Source organism: Curcuma longa, chromosome 7 (assembly GCF_044706935.1).
Source record: "Curcuma longa cultivar G26 ecotype Majalengka, Jawa Barat chromosome 7, ITB_CL_G26_1.1, whole genome shotgun sequence".
Classification (NCBI taxonomy): Eukaryota; Viridiplantae; Streptophyta; class Magnoliopsida; order Zingiberales; family Zingiberaceae; genus Curcuma; species Curcuma longa.
The window spans coordinates 7503729-7527939 of record NC_133867.1 but is presented as its reverse complement, the minus strand read 5'-3'; the positions used below and the strand labels follow the sequence as shown (position 1 = coordinate 7527939).

The window sequence follows — 24211 nt, the reverse complement described above, 5'->3', positions numbered from 1 at the left end:
CGACCAGGACGTTTGTTTGGGCCATACTTATATGGGCCATTAAGTTATGTGGACTGGGCTGTAATTTCTTGTGTAGCCCACTGTAGGGCCTACTTCGGTGGAGTTGATGGTGGGACCCTTGGAAGAAAATGAAGGATTTGGCACTGCGTGTTACACTTCCTTTAGAATGAAAAAATCTGAGCTGCATTGACTGACATCTACGCAAAACCAAAATATATTTTGTACATAACAATCTCAGTTATATATATATATATATATATATATATATATATATACATCACCGTCACCTGTCACCTTTGGTTTATATAAGCTTAATGCTCTACAATATAATCGGAAGGATTTGAGCATCTTCGTTCATTTCTTCACAAGGATTGCACTTGTGCCTTGTTGCAGTGTAAATGATCTAAGAAGCCCATGAAATAACTAAACCAGAAAAATTGAGGAATGACACAAATTTCAGGGCTGTAGTAGATCTCAAGAGAGCCTTAAGGCCATCTCCTGAAGAAGAGATTTTTTCTGTTTCGCCGTGATAATTCCATTAATTTCAGCAGTTTCAAGAACATCAGTGATGGTGGCTACAGCATGGCCGAGAGGCTCCTCTGATGCTCTCTTCAACATGAAGACCTGCAGAACCAAATGCGGCAAACTTACATAAATTCTTTGCAAAACAATGTACTTAAATTCTTTAAATAAATATATTTAGGGTTAGAACCTGGCCATGATGAGATACTTCCAGGGTGCAGGGTTGCTGATACCATGGCTCCCCATCCACTTGAACAGGCATAGAAGCAGAAAGTTGGATCTCGATAAAATGCCCTTGTGCAAGCCTTCTAGCTCGAGAAAGCCCTACCTGTCAGGGAAAGAATTCATCGTTAAGCATCCAATCCAAACAAAAAATAGATACTTTAACATAAGTCAAAGTAAAGTTCAAACTTTGAGAAAAATTTTATCCAGCTCCCAATTTCCATGATAAGTACCCTACTAACCTGAAGCCTTCCTAAGTGCCATGTTCCTGTGAAACAAACAATTTCCAGCAACTTATCGTGCATCGATTGTGGTCTAAAGTTATCATAATTCCCATCTTCATTTTTCCATAAATCAACCCCTCCCATGTAGCTGCCAATATTAGCCACAAGGATACCTTCTGAATCCTGTGATCCAAAAGAACTAGTCAGAGAGTCAAGTGAAGCATCCCTTGATTTTTGCATTTAGTAGCATTACTATTGTCATATGGAACCAAATTCTTCTTGTTTCATTAGTGTGTCAGAGGAAAAGAAAACAGAAACAACATACATGGCATGTTTCCAGCATTTCGTCAACACATTAACTTTTGACAAAACTAGAATATATGGTAGATTGATACAAAGCTAAGCACCAGGGACTATGTACCTGAGGAATTTCAATCTTCACCCCATCCACCGCTAATCTGATTTGCGAGGGAAAGTCAGCAAATGTCCTATCCATCAGGTTCTTTGCACCTTCTCTTGCATACAACATTTTGTTCATAAACTGCACATTCCATACAGGCATCAGCTATATCTAACAAGTACAATCAAAAGAATCACATAGAGCAAACACTAGAATAAAGGCAGGCAAAATGCTGAATGACCAACATGTACATATCAGACAAAATGATACAATGAAGAACAAGTTATGCTTTTTCTATCCTGATCAGAGTTCACTTGAGATCTAATCAAGATTCAGAAAATAAGTTGATCCATGTTTGTACCCAGAAACAAGAATTTCTCTGTCAGTATTTAATTGGTTCATCTTCTAATAAAAAAACAAAAGCTCAAGCAATCAAAATAATAATAATAATAATAATAATAATAACAATAATAATAAAAAGGTGAGTTACCTGGTTGTAGAACTTTTCAGGGTTTTCCTCACGCAGATTATGGATGTCCAAAGCAACCTTAGCATCACATCCAATGCCTGGGAACATAATGAGGCATGAGTGGAAACCCCATCACATATTCAGTGTCAGGAAATATTTCACTTTACTGACCAAGATAGTTATTCATAAACTTTGGAGATTGAGAAAGACCATTTTGTGTGGTTTCAGTTGCTATTTTCCATCTATCAAGAAGGGTGACAGCAGAATGTTCTATATCTTGCAAAACTTTGAATAAACCTCCATTTTTCTCAATGGTGCCAAGACCAGCACCCCATGATAAGACTCTTGCAAGATCATTACCAGTACCAGCTGGAAGGATTGAAATAGGCGGAGGTGATTCAAATTTTAGTTTGTCAATTGCACTGAGAACCCAACCAATTGTGCCATCTCCGCCACAAATGAGAATCCTGAAATTTGGTACCTTGTTGAACAAAGAGAGTGCTTCCTCTGGTCCATGTTCCCTGCTTAATTCAAAGATCTAGAAACAAAATTTGATATTGGTTTCACATGAAATATTTTCTATAGCAATATTGTAGCTAAGCTTGATTTTGATATAATGTTAATTTATCTAATTGACATGATCAATGTTTTATTGATTGAATGCATACATGTGTTCAGCAACAAAACTTATCCAGAACTCTATCAAAAGCTATAACTCCCAACCATTTAGAACAGCTATAAAACTTATCCAGAACTCTATCTAAAGCTAAATGCATGTATATGTCAATGTATGAATAAGGAGAGGACAATTGATTTAATACACTCTTGCACCTAATATAAGATGCCTAACCAGTAAACAGCTAGAAGTCTCAAGTAAAAAGAAGTAGCTACTGATTTACAAGAAGATCCTATGCTAAAAACTTCTACTTATACAGGCTAAATTAAATCTACAGGCTACATATTAATATTTAAAAAACAAGCTATCAGCATCATTACCAACAAAGCCAAAAAACGAGAGCTCCAACTATAGCTGGAATGCAATATTTCAAAGCTTAAACATCTATACAGCTATTAGCATTCAAAATGGACATTCAGAGTAAATTAGGTTCACCTGCATAGGATTTAGAAGAATATTTAAACGCCGCATTAGTGTATCACCATGCCGAGCACCACTTCTCTTGTTGATGAAGACAACCAACGGTCTAGCATCTGAAGGCAACTCCAGAAGTTCATATTTCTGATTACTGCCTCTGTGGAAGTCACCAATATGGGATGATGATCTGTAAATTTCAGAATTTGGGTCTGTGCATGAATTGATATTCTGACTTTGGTGATTAGTATTCATTGTACCTTCAGAGTTTAAACAATCCCCATTGCTTGACTTGCACAAATCTATGTTTATATCACCTGAATCAATGGAAAATTCCTTGTATTTCTTATGTTTCTTACTACGATTCCTAAGACGTTCACGTACTGTAGATGCTAACTCATTTGCCCCATGAGTCAGAGAGCTTAAAAGCCCTCCAGTTCCAGATTTGCTCAAGTCTTTTACATAAAGAGGTGAGAGTATAAGCCTCCTCAGAGGACCCAAGTCACAGGTGTCACCATTCTCATGGGCAAAGCTAGCTTGGCAATTGATGTGCACTAGCCTTTGACACCACATACAGTACCAAAAGGGTGAGCCACCAAGAAAATACCCACTGCAAGGTTCTTCACAATAACTGCAGAAAGAAGTTTCTTCAGGTTGATCTGCTATTTCAGCCCATTGTACAGCCCATTGATGCCTTACATGCTTATAACCAAACATAGACACACATTTACAGTCTTCATAAGCATTCGACAAGCAAGACAAGTGTGCAGCAGCACTACAGATATCACAACGATAGATGCTCTCATCCGGTGATTGAGATGGTGATACAGAATATAAGCATACAATGCACTTAAGTCCTTTTGACTGAGAACCAGGTTCCACTTTCCAGACATGTGCAGATCCAGGAGCTCTATTTTTAGCTTTTCTATTCTTCTTTGATCTTGATCTGATAGCCTTCATCAAGCTTAAACTAATATTTGCCTTCAATTGATTGATAAGAAACAATGTCATCAGGATTCCAACAACAATAACTGTAAGATAGGATAAAATGAAAAGCCAATGTCCTGCTTCATCAAATAAAGGGCCATTCAATACAGCACTTCCCATTATGGATTGGTCTCTATTGTCATCCATTTCTCAGTACCTAGGATCACATTCAAAATGATGAGAAAGGTTAGAGAATATATTAGCTGAGACAAAGTAACAAAGAAACCAAAAAGTTTTTTTGTTTTTTTGTTTTTGAGAGAGAGAGAGAGAGAGAGCTTTAACAGATTTTCCTTTTGACCAATTTCCTTAACACACCAATGAGGATCTTGGTGATTTTCTATCACTGACTTATATTATCTTGTTTATGCTTGGTATCCTTTATCAACCATATGGAATTTGTAAAATTATACAAAGAGGAGGTGCAACCTAGGGTATTGTTGAGAAACAAGAGAAAGCTACTAAAATTTTATTGATTTGTGTCATGTATGGGCAGAGGTGTGTTGAACATGGATGAAAAGTTTTCTATAATTTGCCTAATCTGTCCTTTTATATGTTGTGGAAGTTTTTACACTCATGGACAAAAAGTAATTCTTGATTGAACATCATAAAAAGTACTTCATGTATGTTGTTTCTTTTGTGCTTTTTATGTCCTCCTAGTGGCGCTTGGTGTAGATATTGGGCTGATTGATCGATCACAATCAGACAGCATCATCTTCGTAAAAGGGGAAGCATGGGCAGGCAAATATACTCATGCATCAAATGTAGTATCCATAATGAAATTGATCATAAATCATAGGTAGGCAAAAAAAAAAAAAGAAGTACTTCAATAAGAAAACTCATCAAGCATGTTGTTTAGCACCTTATTCTTAACATGAAGACCGTTAACCTTTATCAGTGATTGATTGATAGATAAAACAAGAAGGTAGAATTCGTCACTTTTTCTTCACCTCTACAGAAGGATAAAAAGGTTGAAGCATAGGTGCCAAAGAACTATATCCAAAGCACCTAGTGTTGTATCATCTAACCAATGGTGAATAAAAGAAGCATCACTATTTTAAACGTGGTGAATAGGCAATTCAATCACCTCATCATTTCGCCCTGATAATTTGGGACAACTTGACTATATATATTGATAAAAACAAAAAGAATCAGCTCACTTACCTATAAGCTTTATACAAGTGGTCAAGAAGAAACAAAGAAAGAAGGGACATCAGGAGTGGGCAGAACTCTCACTTATCAACAAGTGAATCCTCTAGAAAACATTTTTTTTTTTTGCTCATGCTGTACAAATAGCCCATTCCACCAACTCCGCAAAATTTTCTGTTAGCTGTCTAACTTTCTTACTATCAAGTATCAACTCTACCATTTTCCACCTCCCATATCCACTCCTCAAAAGCTTGTTTTCCTTTTGATAGTTCAGAAACACTGATACACACTACATAAGAAACTTGAAACGAAATTTCCTCTCGAGAATTTGCATCCGTGTACCACGAGCATCAAGAATTCAAAATTGATTTTTTTTTTTCATTATTATATCCAAACAGCAAAACAATGAAAAAACTAAAAAAGAAAAAGAGAAGCAGAAACCACGTTGCCTAAATTGAATACTCTAGTAAAAAAACATGGAGAGAGAAGAAGAAGAGAGAACGAGAAGAAGAAGGAAACGATGTAAGCTTGGCATCTCCGTAGACATTTCACACAGAAAAATAACCTAAAAGTCTTCAAAAAAATGGAAAATAGAACTCCTTCGACTGAATCGATCGTGGTCTAGTGAAAAAAAAATTGAAAGAATGATAGAATAGATCTTACAAAGGAAATAGGAAAGCAAGTATCAGAGAAAGCGTTGCGAATCGGAGCATCTCCTCACCCTTCCAGGCTTCCACCTCCACACTCCACCTTTGCTTTGATTTCTTCCAGCCCGCTGCATCGCGCTTTCTCAATTCCGTCTATTCGGCGGAAGTTTCCAGACCAATGCCAGTCCGCGTAAGGGCCCTACGAAACGACGTGTCAATTTGTTATTACATTTACAAATGGGACTGTTAATGCGAACCGGTTCATCCCTAATTTTATGCATTCGATTTTAACCAGATATGAAAATATTTAATTTGGTGCATAATTTAAAAAAATAAAACAAAGTAAAATTTTAAAATGAAAAACAAAATAATATCGATATATCTTTTAAAAACAAATAAATAAATAAGAAAATATTTCCTGGTGGTAGGTAAAAACAAATAAATGATTTTGATTTATAAGAAAATATTTCCATAGATATAAACAAGATTACTTCAATGCTTATTTATCATCATTACGGGATCAAATTTGAATATTGACGAGCAAAAAATTATATATATATATATATAAATTTGCTACGCCTGCACTACCCGTGTGCACTCCTCCGACCCTCACTACTACCGCCGCTGTCGCTTCGCCGTCCGACCACCGTCGGCCGCCGCCCCGGGCAAGATGGAAGCGCGACTCACGGGCGCACCGCCTGGCACTGGATTCCGGTCGGATAGTGGCTGAAATCCGATGAATTTAGTAGGGAATCGGCTGTTAGTGCCAAGCGGCTGCCGGAATCCAGCCAAATTTCGCCCGGAGACCGACCGAGGAGCCGGTGGTCCTTCCTCGGTCGGTCTTCGGTCGAAATTTGGCCAGAAACCGACCGCGGAATCGTCCGCCAGTGCCGAGCGGCCGATTCTGGCCGACATCGAATTCCGACCACTTTCCATCCGGAATCCGATGCGGGGCTGTGCGCCGGCGAAGTGCGCGTCCATCGGGCGTGATGCGGCGGACGGTAGTGGCCGGACGGCGATGCGGCAACGGCTGGAGCAGGACTGAGTCAAGTGAGAGTGCACAGGGCGGACCGCAGGGTAGCATTTCTCATATATACATGATACACCGCGCGACTCCCTCTGCGTGACGCTGAGGTGGGTGGGAATTTTTAGCCGCGTCATTGCGTCCGTCGTGGCAAGCTGACGGAAATAAAAAAAAATCACGAGAAAAAAAAAACCCAAAAATTATATATAAAAATATATATATATATATTATACCTCGTTGGATGCGGACCTAAGCAGACCCAAATCCGATTATAATCCTTTTCCTCGTCGCCACCGCTGCATCCTTCGCCCGACTTTTCCATCCCTTCGCGATCCTCGATTCTTGCCTGGTCATGGTGATCCGCAAGCTTTTTGCACTCTCTCGCCGCCGATTCGTCCCATCCGGACGCCGATCTGCCTCCACCGCTGCTGCCGATGCTTTGTCAATCACGGGCGCCGCCCCTTCACTTGCCAAACCCCCCGTCATGCCCTACGATCGCCTCGTCCAGGCGGTCAGATCCAAGATTAAGAAGCTCGACGACCCCGACCCCCGATTCCTCCGCTACGCCTCCCCCCAACCTGCCCTCGCGGACCACACTGCCATCCTCGCCGCCCCCGAGACCCGCGTTACCACCCTTCCCAACGGCCTCCGCGTCGCCACCGAGTCCACCCTCGCCTCTCGGACTGCCACCGTTGGGGTGTGGATCGACGCCGGGAGCCGATTCGAGACGGACGAGACCAACGGGACCGCCCACTTCTTGGAGCACATGATCTTCAAGGGCACCGAGTCGCGGACGGTGCGACAGCTCGAGCAGGAGATCGAGAACATGGGTGGACATCTGAATGCTTACACGTCGAGGGAGCAAACAACTTACTATGCTAAGGTTTTAGATAAGGATGTGCCCAAGGCGTTAGAAATCCTTGCGGACATACTTCAGAATTCGTCATTTGATGAGAAGCGCATTGAGAGGGAGCGAGATGTCATTCTTAGAGAGATGGAGGAGGTAAAGTCCAGCATTTTTAATCATAATTTTTTTTACCTCATTTGAAGATATTCGTGCCGAGTTCATTAATAATCCATAAGTTCCCCTTTGAGTCGGCTTAGTTTGACCATCTTCGTTGACCCTAAATTCTGTTATTGTATTACTTTTTTTTAACGCTGGAGATAATACGATTGTTAAGCCCCCTGTTTAAAAATGCACGAGGATAAGTGGAGATAGTTCGGATGGTGTTAATCTAATTGATTAAAGTCTGAGCTAGCAGTTAATAAAGAGCTAAAAAAGCATCATTCTTCAAACTGTTCTCGTTGGAGCGCCCATATTATGGTTTTTAAGCTGGTAGGCTTATGTAAGAAATTGAAACAGATCTTTTTTTAGTTGTTTTCCCTGTGTACGTCATATAACTTCTATCTCTAAAATGCTCTTGTCTGGTGACCATGATTTTCTATGCCTGATATTGCATCATTTCACTCTGCTGTTATTGAATGAAGTGCGTTTAGCATTGAGTTCATGTATTCAGTCAAAAACCTATTTGAGAAATTACAGTGCATTCACAAGTTTTTTTTATTATGTTAATATTCCTCGTTTGGTCCTTTACATTTATAGCCTTTCTCTCTTAAATACAGGTGGAGAGCCAAACTCAAGAAGTTATTTTTGACCATTTACATGCGACAGCTTTCCAGTACACTCCACTTGGCAGGACTATACTGGGGCCTGCTCAAAACATTAAGACGATTACTAAAGAGCATCTTAAGACTTATATATCAACTCATTATACAGCTCCTAGAATGGTTTGTGTTTTTTTTGTTTTGTCAAACAAAGATACCACTTTTTGTGCGGGGATAGAATTATCCTTTCTTTGATACTGTTGTGAATTCTTTAGGTTATCTCAGCAGCTGGTGCTGTTAAACATGACAATCTTGTTGAGCTAGTGAAAAAATTGTTTCCGAAGCTGTCAAATGATCCTACTACAGCATCTCAGTTGACTGCCAGGGAGCCAGCTGTATTTACTGGTTCCGAGGTGCGATTGAGTTTTAATTGTTTATGAAGTTAACCTCACTTATAAAATGAGTGAATATAATCAGAGAATGCATTAGTCAATGTAATGGAAAATGATTTTCTTAATTTGATTAACCCTAGTGATATTGCCGTGTGTAAAGCTCAATGGAGAGCTAAGATTTGTGCGGACAACTCTAAATAGTTGGGACAAACATGGCTCTGATGATGATGAAGTTAATCAATCTTAGATGTGTTATCTTTGTTAAGATGACGACAACGATGATGATTGAGAAGTTAACCTCTATTAGACAGTTATCTTTGTGGAGAATTCTTCTTTGACTGCTACAGTGTGTGATATCCAGGTTAGGATAATAGACGATGATATCCCACTTGCACAATTTGCGGTTGCATTTAGTGGAGCATCTTGGACAGATCCAGACTCTATCGCATTAATGGTTGTGCAGTCTATGCTAGGCTCTTGGGACAAGAATTCAGGCGGGGGGAAGCATATGGGGTTGGTGGTGATTGTTTTGATATTACTACTTGTTAACTTCCCTAGTTTTGTGCTTTTTTATGACCATCTACCCCTTGTTTAAGCAGTTCAGAGCTAATCCAAAGAGTTGCTATCAATGAGATTGCAGAAAGTGTGATGGCCTTCAACACAAACTACAAGGATACTGGCCTCTTTGGTGTTTATGCAGTTGCCAAGGTTAGCCATCTGTTCCTCGTAGCTTATGAGATCTTAAGTTTGTATCATAAAGTTGTGATTGATTGGCGTACATGATTTTTTTATTTGATTTGAATCTGATATATTGAACTTTGTTACAAATTAGTGATGATTTAGGAAGAATTTTTTTGCAGTGGATCCTATGAACATTTGCTATTCATCGGGTTTCTCTTAAATTTGTTAGAGATTTGTTCTTGTTATAGGTTTGCATCCATAAGGAGCTGCTAAACAAATATTTTTCCTTGAAAGTAATTACATTACTAGCAATTATAGAGATCTTGAATCAGCTTAACCGTTGATGGTGGTTTATGACTGCATGGTAGATTGATGATCATATGTCTCAAAGTTGACTCATATGTCCTAGGGGTTGTGTGCATCACACTGCAATACGACCTAATGATGATATTCATATCATTTTTTTCTTTCAAATGTCATTATATTGACCAATAATTTGTTTTCTACAATATTCACAAATAGATATATCTATAAAAATTAAATATCATCTATCTCAAATCTTATCCAGTCACATCATTGCTTTTGCAAAACTGCTGGACCTAAATCTCTTTATACTAATTACTGTCACAAAATGGTAAAATTGCAACAATGAATTGACAGAATTGCTATGTAGAATTCCAGCATATGGTCAAGCATGAGATATGAAAGATAAAATAGTTGACAAAAAATGTTAACAACAACTAAAGATGCAAATAGAAGTTCATGGTTTGCTAACTTACTGCACATAAGGATGCAATTTCAGCATAGCAGTTAAATAAAACATAAGAGACATCATAGTAACTGAAGTGGCTTGGGCTCAAGCAGTCCTGATTTCTTATCTGAACAGGTAAAAGTATTGTAACTGTCTTACGATGAAACATGATTTAACAAATTGAATCTGCATAGGTAAGGAAGGGTGTTTTTTATTTTTATTTTTTATTTAGCTCAATTGTCTTCAGTGTCAAGTGATAATTGTAGCAACTAAATCTAGTTTGTAGATTCATTCCAGAATTTCTCCATATTCATGGAATGGATAACAAGGGTGATGTATCACATGGCTAAATAGATTCTTGTGTTTTATTTTACAAAGATAAAGAGGGGTCAATCTTGCCATGTCACATCTGTGTTATTTTACATTTTTGCTATTTTTTTACCTTTAGGTTGCCGCACAACAGATTAGTCTAGTATTAGATCAAAAGAGAATTAGTCATCTTTATTGTACAACAGATGTATGCAGAGGACGCCACTGCATGAAACTGTTTGAAAAAACCATGCATATTAAAGTTCTTATGCAAACTTTTATGTCTAGTTTAAACCCTTCCTCGGTTTGTTTCATGTCTTTCAAATTTTGTGAAATCTATTTAAGTTCTGTTAGGTCATCTGAAATAATATTTATATGAATTTTGGTTATATCATGATAATGGAGCGTGAACCCTGTCTTGCAAGTAGCAAACCTGCATCCTGCCTCTTTCTCATGTATGATAACCAACATTTTTCATATTTCATTTTCAGCCAGATTGCTTGGATGATTTGGCCTATGCAATTATGCATGAGATAAGCAAGTTGTCATACAGAGTTTCGGAGGATGATGTTACTCGTGCTCGAAATCAAGTAATTAAGTGATTCATATATAGTTTCTTTGATGCTATGTGAAACTGCATAATTATTTCCTAAATATTGAAGATAATATCTTGATAAACGCAATCTAGATACTCTTGATGTTGTTTTTTTCCCCCCAATGAGCATCACTTTCTTTCATGATGCTACTTGCAGCATCTTATTAGTTTAGTTCTTTAGTTAACATCATTAATAATAGAACCATTCTTTCGTGAAGCTACACAAACATATTGAATGTGTGATTTTGTGGTACTAATAGCTAAGGCAACTAAAATGGTGTTGGTATATCCTAGATTACCATAGAATTTCTTTAGAGAAAACATGTAAGTTTATTGGTTAGAATTTGGGAGATTGTTGCTAGCTATGTATGTAGTAAGTTCACTTAAGTTTATTTATTATTTTGCAACTCAAATACCTGATGCAAATGCAAATGTATTGAGAGGAAAATACAGAACCTTTAAAGTGTTGAGAATGCAATGAATTAGATGTAGAAAATATGACCACAGTACACTTTGGTTATTTTTATTCTTATTTTTTTTCAAGCTATTGTAGAAGATGTGCACATCATACAATTATTTCAGACGGAAAAAACTTGTACTGTTGGTATGTAATTTGCATTAGCACTATTGTTTTTTAAAATCTATTTACCTACACTCTTGGTTGTAGTTGAGATCAAGTTAGTTACTTATGGTGCATAGAAGAGATGGAGATGTATAGAACGTAAATATGCATGTTATAATTAACACCATGTAATCATGTAATCATACAAGTGTACTTAATCATGTAATCATACAGAAGTGTACTTCATTGCATAGAACAATCTTTCTTCTTGCAGTGCTATAATTGAGAATATGCTTTCATGATCTTTTGTTTGATCAATTATCCAAATTTTTGCATATATGGTTGGCAAAATTAACTTCAATTTGTTCATCAGATGGATGCAAGAGTTTTAGATATTTTAGATTTATTATTTAACATGGAAATATTGATAAAAATATTATTAAAAGGATAAAGACCAAGGTGATTAAAATAGGTAAGGTGAGAACTTTGTGTGATCATCATGTGCCTTGTAGTAGGCTAAAAGGAAAATTTTGTTAGACTTCGTTATAAATAGGTAAGGTGAGAACTTTGTGTGATCATCATGTGCCTTGTAGTAGGCTAAAAGGAAAATTTTGTTAGACTTCGTTATGAATGGTCATACTTCACGGGTCAGATTGTTTGGTAGAACAACATAACTCATACAAAAGGTTAGTGTAGCATATATTTGAGTGGTAAGATGGAATATGGGATCAAAAAAGAAGATAAAGAAAATTATTCTGCATGTTTAGTAATATAAATAAACTCTATAGGTAGACAAATTAAACAAAATAAGAGTTGAATGGGTGAGAGGTAAAGGGAAATCAAAGTAAACTTTACTCTAGTCTAGTTAAAAAGTTACCGATATAGTGTCAAGAATAGAACCGCGTAGCCAACCGGATACTCAGGGTTAGTTTGTTTGGGAATTCTTCAAATAGATCCGATTGGCTGCTGGGATTAGGATGAAGGTAGGATATGAAACAATCTATCAGGTTTTGTTGTTTTTCTGTGCATTGGTATTTTTGTAATTTGTGGCTAGATCTCCTGAATTTGGTTCATCTGAATGAGCAATCTGCAATACTCAAATGGTAAACCTTGTAAGAAATCTACTGTTTAACTATAGCTCCAAATAATTTTAAGTTTTGAATTTGTCTAACAATTATAATCTGAATAGTGGGCAGGCCAAGTTTATTACTTCTGTTGTAATTGTATTCTTCCATTATAATATGCTAATAATTAATGATTTTACAGCTTAAATCTTCCCTTCAACTTCACATTGATGGTACCAGTCCTATTGCTGAGGATATTGGCCGTCAGGTAATTACTTTTGGCACCATATGATGATTGCTTGGTAGCACAGAGTATAATACTCCAGGAAGTTTACGTTGTGAACAGTCGTAGCCCCGTCATCTTTTTGCTGCTAATTTTTTTACTTTGTAGATACTTACTTATGGTCGTAGAATCCCAGTTGCTGAACTTTTTGCAAGAATAGATGCAGTAGATGCAAGCACTATTAAGCGTGTTGCAAACCGCTTCATATTCGATCAGGTAAAGCCTTCTTATTTTACTAGTTTGTGTGATTAAATTCCTAGTAATTAAGTAAGGAAAGAAGGATGCAAGAACTTAGAATCTTATTGTGGTATGCCCTATTACTTGAACCTCTATATAACTGAAACATTGTGGAACACAGATTGAACCTAACCAAATACATTTGTCGAGTTAATTCAATTCTTTCATGTCAACCAGATAATTAATTAACTATAACTAAAATGTCTTCACTTATGCATATTGTTGTTGGAGGAATGTATTAACTGATGTCGGGATGCAGAAACATGGAATCGCATTGGCCATTAAAAACATTGGTTCACCTCTTCATAACAGAAATCTGTTGAACACAAATTGAATCGAACCAAATACATATATTGGTTCTATTCAATTGCTTCAGGTAGAACCTGATAACTAGCTATAATTAAGAAAGCCTCAACACATAGTATGATTGGAGGAATGTGCATCTAAAAGAAGTTCTAAGAGCAATTATGAAAGTTCAGTATTTGAACCAAATCATGGGCATCTACATAATGGAGTGGCTGACTATGTTAGCAACAAATCTGTGCTTTGTGTGTATTAGGTCCCAGAGTAAGGTTTTTTCTTTTCAGTCTTATAGAATAATTAAGAGGTGTCTCATCAATGTTGCATTTGATTTATAGAAGTGGTTATTCTATTCTCTATATGAATATTAATTGAATATGATTCCCTATAGAAATAGTTATTTTATTCTCTATATGGATATCAATGGAATACACGTTCCTATATTTGTTTGGCAAAATGTACTTGGAATATCAATTCTTGTGGAACTATAGCTTGTGGGGTTGCTCTATTGGGAGGGGGAGAGATCAGGTGGGCGAGGAGGTTGTTGGGACATGCGGGTCAGTCATGCCATGATAGTTGGACACTATTGTTGAACTGAGATCATCAAATGGGTCATACTGGCCTAGCAAACTTGATGAAATTGAGGTTAGGGATGGCAATGGCTACTAGAGAATTTGGTATCCATGATTAAGTTTGATTTAGGTTCACAATTATGTATATTAATCTGATTCAGGTCAGATTTGCTTAAAATTGTGGGTACGGATAAGTATCTATGGATACTTGCTTATTTTGCCAGTTTAAGCAGTTGGGTTGAATGTGTCCAACCGACAGAGACCTTATTTAGCATACATACAAGCAAAAATGGGCACAAGGGCCCTCTGTCTGTCTCTGTTTGTTTCTATTCATCCTTTTGTTTTTCTTTCAAGGGATAACAATGTATCCAATGTTTGGGGATGCAGGATGTTGCACTTGCAGCCATGGGACCTATCCAGACCCTTCCAGACTATAACTGGTTCAGACGCCGCACTTATTTGCTCCGCTACTAGCTGCCCTGCTTTTGGTTATTTATTTATCTATCAAGATCTTTGTTAGCTTGACCTCCTACAATGCCGGTCGGGTATGTTATGTGTACCATATTGATGTCCGAAATGCTTTGGGCTGCCTCCATAGAGACACTAGCTGTGGAATTCCAGATTATCAAATAATGGATGTGGAAAACTACAGTTTATTTTTTTTCTTTCGCCAACAAAACTGTTAACCTACCATTTCGCTAAGAGCTACATAAGAGTTTGCATTTTGTATCAATCATGTCTTGCTCCTTTTTAATCTTTACACTTTGTTGTTGTTTTCATGTTTAGCAACTGCAAGTAGTTAGTCCTGTGTCGCACCATCCCGCATAGGGATGTCTGTGGATTGTGAACACCCATATAATCAAATCAGTACACCCATATAATCAGTCACTCCTTTTTCAGAGTGATTGATTAATAATATAATTGGTTGTTGGTGCATATATCTTCTGTAAAAAGGTAAGATGAGCGGTTTCACACGGACGGTTTCACGACTATATGAAATTTAATACATCGATCTTTATACTTAACCACTCCACATAAAGGTCTTGATAAGCAGATTTTGTTAAGATACAATAGGAGAAGCGATTCAAACATTTCATTTATAGGGCAAGATATTACTGTGTTTAAATTAAGCGATTGTTTTAGCGATTTATCAGTTGATTATTGTGTTACTGATAGCCGTATTTATATTTATAAGATCTTAATTATAGTTGACAAGAAAAATAATTTGAATATATAATCGATAGGGATTTGTTTAGTGTTCAATTTGAAAACTACTTATTTATATTCTTATACATGAATAGAGTTAGAGATGGTGAATTATTCATAAATAATATTTTTATCCAAATAAAATTTGTAAGTTATGTTTATTAATAAATTTTTATTAAATTTATAAGTAAATATATAAAATAAATAAATAAACTATTAAAAAAAATTAAATAAGGGTGTAATTTCAAGTTCACTGACCAATTCAAATAAAGTTAAAAAAACGTGAAAATTTAAAACAGAATTCAAAAACGTGAAAATCTCATATTTTGAATTCAAAAACAGAATTAGTAATTAACAAAAAAACAGAGAATAAAATAACGAGTAGGGAAAATAAAAATTAAAGCTACGGAAGAAATACGACGGAACCTGCTCAATCCATCACGAGCTCCAGCCGCGAGGCGGCGCTGTGGATCCCCAACGCATTCCCCCTCGACGATGGATCTGCCGCCGTGCAACATCTTCACACTCCTCCGGCCTCGTAGGGCCTCCTTCCCTCCCTCGCCCTTGCTCCAACCTCTTGGTCCTCGAGGGAACCTTCCCGCTCGGATCTGTACTGCAGGATCCTGTTCACTCGGTCTCCTCTCTCTACCTGCTTGGATCTGTTCCAATCCCTGCCTCCGCGGTTCTCAGGTCGGACGCGCTTGTTCTAGATCGAAGATTGCGTCTCCTTTCACCTCTACTTCTCCTGTCGATAGGAACAGTCGATATGGGTTCCGCATCGTCCTCGTCGCGATTGCCTGTGGGGTACTTGCGGTAAGGTGCCAAAGGGCTCTCGCGTTAGCAGCCGCAGTGGATGCCACGGTCGGGATTTTGGCATCTAATAGAGTGAGTCTTGTTGGAGTGTGGCCGAAGGTGCTGCAGATTCTTCAAGTGCTGAAGGACCAGGGCTTGATTTTGACAGCGCTTGTGAGTCTGTCCGCCTTCTTTTCGATGGCGGAGACGTCCATCACTACGTTATGGCCGTGGAAGGTACTGCACTGATATCCATTTTCAGAACTTGTGCCTCAGTGATGCTGCTAATTCCAGCTTAATGGTTCTTTTTTCAGGTTCGAGAGTTGGCTGAAAAAGAACCTGAGAATGGTGTTTTCAGAATGCTCCATAATGATGTTACTCGATTTCTCACTACGATTCTCATTGGCACAACGTATATACATGCCTTTTAAGTCATTTTTTGGGCCTTTTTTTTTTTCTATTTTATTATCACAGAGTTGCTATCAGTATTCATTTTCATTGGGTGTTGTCTTGTCTTGTGTACTCAGAGTGGTTAATATCGGTGCAACAGCACTTGTTACTGAAGCAACGACTGCAATTTTCGGTGAAGCTGGCGTTAGTGCTGCTACAGCAGTTATGACGGTATTCCCTGGTCCCATTTATAATTATTTCGCACAAATTTCTAAGACCTGTAGGTTATCGTGCATAGCTAATCATCTTGTGCGTAAAACAGTTGAACTTTTTGAAAATTGTTATTTATGTTAAGTTTTTAACAGACCTCAGTTAGTGGATTTAGTACGTCTATTATGATTTTGACTCTGACTATTACAAATCCCAAGCATCCATAATTTCATGCTAATGACTTTTGAACTTCAATTTTCTGATCATTTTTGTTATGTTTATCAAAACATGACACTCGTCCAAAATTTCATATCTCAGTTAGCAAGGGCCTTTTTTTAGTTCACTCTGCAAGGTCATGCTTTAAATAACCCACTATTCAGCTCAATTATTCCAGGTTGCTGTTTTGTTGCTCACTGAAATTACTCCAAAAAGTGTGGCTGTTCATAATGCCACAGAGGTAGCTAGGTTTGTTGTAAGGTGAGTAGTTGGTTCAGCCTTCAGGAGTGAAGTTGAATTAGGATGTGCTTGCTGTGGTATTTTATAAGATGGCTAATGAGATCTAAAGTTATGATGCATTTAGATCAGGCCGGTTGCTTGGCTTTCTGTAGTCCTGTATCCCGTTGGAAGAGTTGTCACCTTTTTGTCGATGGGAATTTTGAAGCTGCTGAGGCTAAAAGGTAGAAGGTAAAAGATATATTACATTTCTAAGTTCATAACAATTCTTTATCACCTGATAATATTTTTATCCAACAAACTCTTACCATCTACCTACTGACTGATTGAGTTTATTCTGGGCCACAACTTTTAAATTTGTGATTGCAAGGATTCATTTATATGTATAATAATGTAGGAACTTTACCTTGTAAAAGAAATTTCAATCTGTTTTTCTGAGTTCCCAGGCATATTATTAGTGTTGTGGGTTTCCTTATTCTCTGATAAAAAAAATACCAGCACTTTTTCATTTTAAGTTCTTCCAATCAGTGTTGAAGTTGCAAGCTTAATATTCAGTAAAGAGATATCAACCAGATTTTAACTTCCAGAAAACTAAGGTCTTATTTACTGTGTCATAATCAATTCTTAAACTAACTGCACAATGGTGGCTAGAACTCTCAGTAATATACTGCAGCTCATCCTCAATGATATTGGTAAGTTGCATTTTAGTTCATTCAAGACTCACTGCAGCATTTTTTATTTTTTAGCCAATGGTTCTGTGAATATAATATATATATATTCTTCATGGAATTCGGTGATATAATCAGTTTTGAGACTGGAATCCTTGTTGTGGGTTCTTGTTCTTATTGGTTGTTTGTACATGCAGTCAGCCATATGTCACAGAAGATGAACTAAAATTAATGTTACGTGGGGCTGAGCTGAGTGGGGCAATAGAGGAAGAAGAACAGGTGAAATAAGTTAAGCAGGATTGTTTATTGTTTAGATAAAGTTGATCTCTTTTTGTTTTACTCAAATCTCTTAAATAACCTTCATAGTATTTTTATTCTACGACTGGGGTTTTCTTATGTGATTCAACGAGGATATTTCCTTTGGCATGGGTAACCTATTGTTTAACATTAATGCCTCTCGATCAGTTAGCGCTTTATCATTCGACAAGGATATTCCTTCTGGCATGACTATCATTTTGTTTAACATTAATGCCTCCCAGTAAATTGGTAATTTATCATGCAGAACATGAGCATTACCAAAATTATTTATCTAACAATTTTCTTTAATAAGCCTTTAATTCTTTCATGCATTAGCTGAATTGTTTAAGAATCTTGTGAGAGTGTGCATGCGAACACATCGAGTAACTTATCCTCTTGTGTAACAAGGAAAATGATTCCATGAGTAAGATATGAGGGAAAAGGTGTTGCAAATTGCTCTAACAGCTTTGTAATTTCAAACAGTTGTATTGGTGAATTATTTTATTTATTTATTTGTAGTCCTTATGTGTTGAATGCTTGCACTTTCCCACTATTATGCTTTATTAAAAGCTAAGTAGGTAATTTATTTTTCTTCACTTATATATATATTTTTATTATATCTTATATATATGGTCATATAATGAAAAAGGTGTTTCTATTCACAATTACTTCTTCCTCTATGTGCTCTCAACAGGATATGATCGAAAATGTACTAGAGATAAAAGACACACATGTTCGAGAAGTGATGACACCTCTTGTAGATGTAGTTGCAATTGATGGTAGTGCAACACTCGTTGATTTTGAGAATTTATGGGAGACTCATCAATATTCAAGGTTACTTCAGTTTGATTCAATGTTTTAATTTTTGTGTAACATATAAATTAATTTCTCGTATAAAATGAATTTCAGAGTACCAGTCTTTGAGGAGCGTATCGATAATATTGTAGGGATTGCATATGCCATGGACATGCTTGAGTATGTCAAAAAGGTGGGTTCTATGTAATCCTTTCGATATTTATTTTAGATGCATCATCAGATTTGTGTTGATATTTTGTTAATCAATTAATTTATTTCTATTATTCAAGTTTGAGAAGCTAAAAGAAATCACAGTGAACGATATTGCACGCATGCCGGTGTATTTTGTACCAGGTACTACAAATCTATGAAACTGAATTTGGGAAATTAATTAGTAATCTAGGATGTGAGCCAAATCTCTATGTTAATCTTGACTTCTCTCATTTCCCAAAGTTGTTTTTTTGTTGTTGTGGACAGCATTTATTCTTCATTTAATTTGTGGCCTATTTTCCTTTTTGGTCTTTCTACTTTTTGTTTCAGTAGTTAATCAGTGTTTGTATAGATGGAGCTCTGATACATTATTAAAACATTGTTACACAGTTGGAGATATGATACATTGCTAGAGCATTCTTATATAGTTCATTCTTTTTTTCACACTGCAGATTCAATGTCCGTCTGGAATATGCTGAGAGAGTTTCGTATAAGGCAGGTTCATATGGCTGTAGTGCTTAATGAATATGGTGGAACAGTTGGTGTACGTTTTGTTAAAACTCTTCTAATTATTGTTCTTAAGCAATCCATAGTTATCAGATAACATAATCTTTTAGTAGTTGCCAAATAGCTGAATTCAGAAACAAAAGCAACTTGATATGTCATTCCAGATGTGTACTTTATTTTAGTTTTGACCTCTCTTTAACATTATTGCTCATTTATGTATAATCAAATTGCACAGATTGTAACCCTAGAAGATGTTGTTGAAGAGATTGTTGGTGAAATATTTGATGAAAATGATTCAAAGGTAAATTGTTATAGCTGGCATTTGCAGAGCTTTCCGTTGTTCCAGTTAACTTTTTGGTTTTTACTGTTAAAACTGTTTCTCATTGAACTTGAAAATTAAATTTGAATGTTAGGTTAATGAGAGTTTATATATGTATATATATATATATATATATATATATATATATATATATCCAACTACGAAATCATCTTCTGTTTATTTTATTGTCTGTGTTTCTTCTCGTGCATGTATAGGATTGTAATCACCTTCCTATGTATATGTGATCCAAGTTATATGTTCTCATGCCCGTCATTCTTTCATGCCACATACTAGTCCATTCTTACTGATACATTTAATTGCCTTTCACATACCTCATTGCAGGCATGCATAATATTCATAGCATGACCTACATAATTGGACTGATTTGAGTTTATATATGTATATATCCAACAACGAAATCATCTTATGTTTATTTTATTGTCTGTGTTTCTTCACGTGCATTCATAGGATTGTAATCACCTTCCTATGTATATGTGATCCAAGTTACATGTGCTCATGCCCGTCATTCTCTCATGCCACATACTAGTCCATTCTTACTGATACATTTAATTGCAGTTCACATACCTCGTTGCAGGCATGCATAATATTCATAGCATGACCTACATAAAACTGGACTGATTTGCATGTATTGCTTTTTATTTACGTTGTTTCCCACTTCATTGTAGTCATGGGTTCTAGGACGTTACTAGCATTACAATGATTGAACCTCCAGGTGGTCGGAATTGCGTTGTCATGGAGTCTTCTATTTTGTTGAAAATGATTTTGGGGATGTTATGCATCATATAGTTTGTGTTTTTGTAATACCTGGTAATCTGTGTTATTGATGTAATTTTCCTAAAGCTACTTCTTGTGTCTAACGCAGGAGGAAATCCAACGGAAAACAGGGTATATTGTGATGCGAGATGACGGGGCATTCGATGTCGATGCCAACACAAGTATTGACCAACTCTCACAAGAACTAAATATTAAAATACCAGAGGTTTGCATCTTCTATTACTGCAGAAGAAGAGTCTTTGCTTCAACAGATATCGATTTATGTGCAAATAGTTATCTTCCTCAGAGGAGGATACTGCTGAGCCCATGTACAATGAAGTACATGGGCATTGATAATATCAATCGAAAATTGCTCAAGTAAAGGGAGTTGCAAAGATATATTTGCATTGCTATATACTTAAGTTTCATTTTAATTATTTAACTTAAGTTCATAATAACTACATGTGGTGATCATATCTTATAGTATCATGTTATTTTCAGTTTTGCATCTCATGTGAATAATTTTCTTCTAGTTAAAATCTGATGATCTTTATTTTTTTATTATAAATCATAATAATCTCATACCTGAAGCGTGACTATGGGTCAACCAACCATAATCCATAATATGCAATTATCTCAATATATACGTGTGAGTCAAGTACACTAATTTATTTAATGTGCTGTAGTCATCTGATCCAATGGTTACAATGTATTCGATCCTTTTACTTCCCTATAAACTTGAGAATCTGAGAGACAAGAATTTGATGTAAATCTTTTAATAAGTTTTCCTTAGAATGCATATTATCAAACTAATATTTAATACAGAATATTTTAAAATTTTATTTAGAACTTTATTTTAGTGTGCAAGAATTAGACAGTAAATCAGCTATTTAACAGAAAATCATTGTTGAAGAAATTCTACGAGAGAGCACATTGATTCCAAAATATTGCCACAAAGATAGGACAAGTTTGTCTTGTGTGAATATGAATATTAGATTGTCTTGTTGGTGTACTTGGTTCTGCTAAAAATTTGTCTTAGGGGAGACTTCTCGTCTTTGATCTTTCAGGGTCATCAGTATGAGACAGTATCAGGCTTTGTCTGCGAATCCTTTGGATATATTCCTGAAGAAGGTGGGAAGATCATAGTGGTACTTGAGAAGGCAAATAACGAAGAGGATACTGAAGTCATTGAAATAACAACTGATGACCATGATGAGGAGAGATTTCAATCGTTTGAACTTGAGGTACTTCTTGATACTTTTTTAATTACTTCAACAAAAACATCTTTGCTTGTCCAATTTCTTTCTGTCCTACATGTTCTTTTCAAAAATATTGAAAGAGGTAAAAAATTGTTCGTAAATTTCTATTTAGAAATATTCCTAAAGTTACACCATAATGTTGCAACCTCTTTTCTTTTCTGACCATTGATATTATAGAGGAGATCACATCACATGTAACAATGCACCATCCCTTTAATTTGACAGTTTGATAAGTTACAAGTTTGCTTTTCATGTGGTGCTCTAGGATGGGGTTTTTATGTTGGTTGTGAATAAATATACATAGAACTTTGCTGGAGCTCGTCTACTACATAATAGAGCAATTATTCTATAACTTATTATGATGTAAACATCTCTCTCTGTGAAGTTTCTGCCTCTATAAAAGCTCTGCTGCATTTAGTGTTTCTGCATGCAGATACTTGAAGCTAATGAAAGAAAGGTTGGTAAAGTTCGTTTTATACCAATCAACAATGAGCATGGAGAAAACTTAGATAATAAGGGCATGACTCGTGTTGTCTCTGGAAAAGTGGATAAGCAAGCAGACAAATCCATAAATGAACTGGACAGCTCTGACGAGGAGATTGAGGTGGGATTCAAAGATGGATGCTCCCGCTCCCACGAGGCAGTTTTGCAGCAGGATGAACTCCAACTTTAAAATTCTTTGATTCAGAACAATAGTCAAAAGTTAGGTAACCACGATTAACACAGTCTATTTTGATAAATTCATCACATCTACAATGCAATGCTTCCTCTTCTTACGCAGATAAATAACAAGAGAAAAGAGGAGCTTTTCCTCAGATGGAGCGAGAAACATAGGAAAGTTATGCGATTGTTTGGACAAGCTAGTAGGATTATTATTTTACAGGCGGAGAGAAGCATCGACGACTAATCCTCTGGACGACTTAAATGTGTGTGTTTTCAGTATTAGCGATGTCTTGAGTGACTGCAATTCAGTACAGTCTGCATGAGATTCATAATCCAACTGAAGGGACGGACCATATTGCGGCCTCAAAGGATATATCAAGTCGCCATGGAAGAACCACCCAGGTCGTCGTGCAGCTTAAGCCAGCGCTTGCAGGATCTGCCTCTTCTCCCTCATCTGTTCGATCTGTTGTAGCCGCTTGAACCTCTCTTGCAGCATTGCAATGGACGAGCAGAGCAGAGGACTACAGCGTCGTTATTCTGCGTAGCCATTTAAAAAATAAAAACCAATTCAACAATGGGTTGTATTATTCTTGATCGCTTGTGCTTTTGTTATTTATTTGTAGGTCAAAGAAGCTTTCTTCCTCTCACCTATTACATGTTTCCGTAGCATTTGGTTATGTGAATTGGCATCGGAGGTGCAATGAATGACCAAGGAGTTAGGTTTGGTTGATTTTTCGAGAATCTCGATGGAGCCCATGGCGTTCCATAGATACCAGGGTTAAAGCGATCCTTGCTTCCGGAAGGAAACGTCCAGAATCAAAATTACGGTTTTGATTTATTCGAGGTATTCCTTTTGTTGTCTTCCTGTTTGAATTTTAGTAAGTGCATTCGATTGATGCTTAGCGGCGTAACTTAGCGAGGAAGGTTCAGAGTCACTTTCGATGTGAAAGATTAGGAAGTTGTAATGTCATACACTGTGCCGACTATTTGAGATCTTCAACACTCGCGTTGATATTGCTCCGCGAAATAGGAAAAGTTTAGAGACGTGTTCAGAATAAATTTCTGTTTTTGTTGCGATATGAAAGATTAGGAAAGTCGTGTTGTCGCAAAACATTGATTTGAGATATCTGACACTAGTTGATATTGCTCCACTAATTTGCATCCCTATACCTAATGGTTTCAACACCTTTTTAATGTAGAGGGAACAACTTTTTCTGTGTGTAAAGAGAAATGAATGGAGAAGAGACTAGATAATTAGGTGCTTGCTAGAAAGTGTCTTTATAAATACCACCTACTAGTTTTGCTTTGCCACCTCTGAGAAGTAATGCAAAGGTGTGGTCTTAGTTGGCCTTTTCTAGGATGACATTTGTTTGTTAGAATCGATACCTTGTAGTGGGGAAAAAGAAAGCTAGATAAGATGCAGTTTGATCCATAAAAAAAAGCCAAGGATGAGGCCTAAGTTTGTGGTTATGTCAATTAATGGATACAATAATTCCACCAAGTGTTAATTAGTGACATTGCAAAAGAATATGCAAAAATGATTGATAAGTGAAAGGAAGGTATTATATATTTTCTTGCTTCACTTT

At 36.7% G+C, this 24211-nt stretch overlaps 3 protein-coding genes across 4 annotated transcripts; 2 read left to right on the top strand and 1 right to left on the bottom strand.

Annotated features, from left to right (window-relative positions):
* Positions 1-261: 261 nt before the first annotated feature.
* On the bottom strand, positions 262-5820 carry LOC141832110 (diacylglycerol kinase 1). The gene is made up of 8 exons (XM_074719592.1): positions 5724-5820; positions 2949-4071; positions 2009-2375; positions 1859-1935; positions 1390-1509; positions 987-1151; positions 713-850; positions 262-624 (listed from the first exon to the last, which is right to left on the bottom strand). The coding sequence occupies exons 2-8, from the start codon at positions 4059-4061 to the stop codon at positions 475-477; spliced, it is 2130 nt and encodes a 709-aa protein (XP_074575693.1). The 5' UTR covers positions 4062-4071; positions 5724-5820; the 3' UTR covers positions 262-474.
* Positions 5821-7002: 1182 nt separating this feature from the next.
* LOC141832035 (putative mitochondrial-processing peptidase subunit beta, mitochondrial) lies at positions 7003-14815 on the top strand. The gene is made up of 9 exons (XM_074719499.1): positions 7003-7734; positions 8355-8519; positions 8612-8749; positions 9090-9241; positions 9328-9436; positions 10961-11059; positions 12893-12958; positions 13082-13189; positions 14470-14815. The coding sequence occupies exons 1-9, from the start codon at positions 7084-7086 to the stop codon at positions 14554-14556; spliced, it is 1575 nt and encodes a 524-aa protein (XP_074575600.1). The 5' UTR covers positions 7003-7083; the 3' UTR covers positions 14557-14815.
* A 907-nt stretch (positions 14816-15722) lies between these two features.
* LOC141831854 (DUF21 domain-containing protein At1g55930, chloroplastic-like) lies at positions 15723-23463 on the top strand. Of its 2 annotated transcripts, none has more exons than XM_074719262.1 (15): positions 15723-16317; positions 16395-16492; positions 16608-16701; positions 17075-17157; positions 17266-17364; positions 17999-18080; positions 18793-18932; positions 19008-19086; positions 19184-19247; positions 19556-19647; positions 19846-19911; positions 20813-20929; positions 21771-21947; positions 22396-22669; positions 22744-23463. In XM_074719262.1, the coding sequence occupies exons 1-14, from the start codon at positions 15784-15786 to the stop codon at positions 22633-22635; spliced, it is 1965 nt and encodes a 654-aa protein (XP_074575363.1). In that variant the 5' UTR covers positions 15723-15783; the 3' UTR covers positions 22636-22669; positions 22744-23463. The 2 variants fall into 2 exon arrangements, with proteins under 2 accessions (XP_074575363.1, XP_074575362.1); XM_074719261.1 differs by having other exon boundaries at positions 22381-22669.
* Positions 23464-24211: the final 748 nt, after the last annotated feature.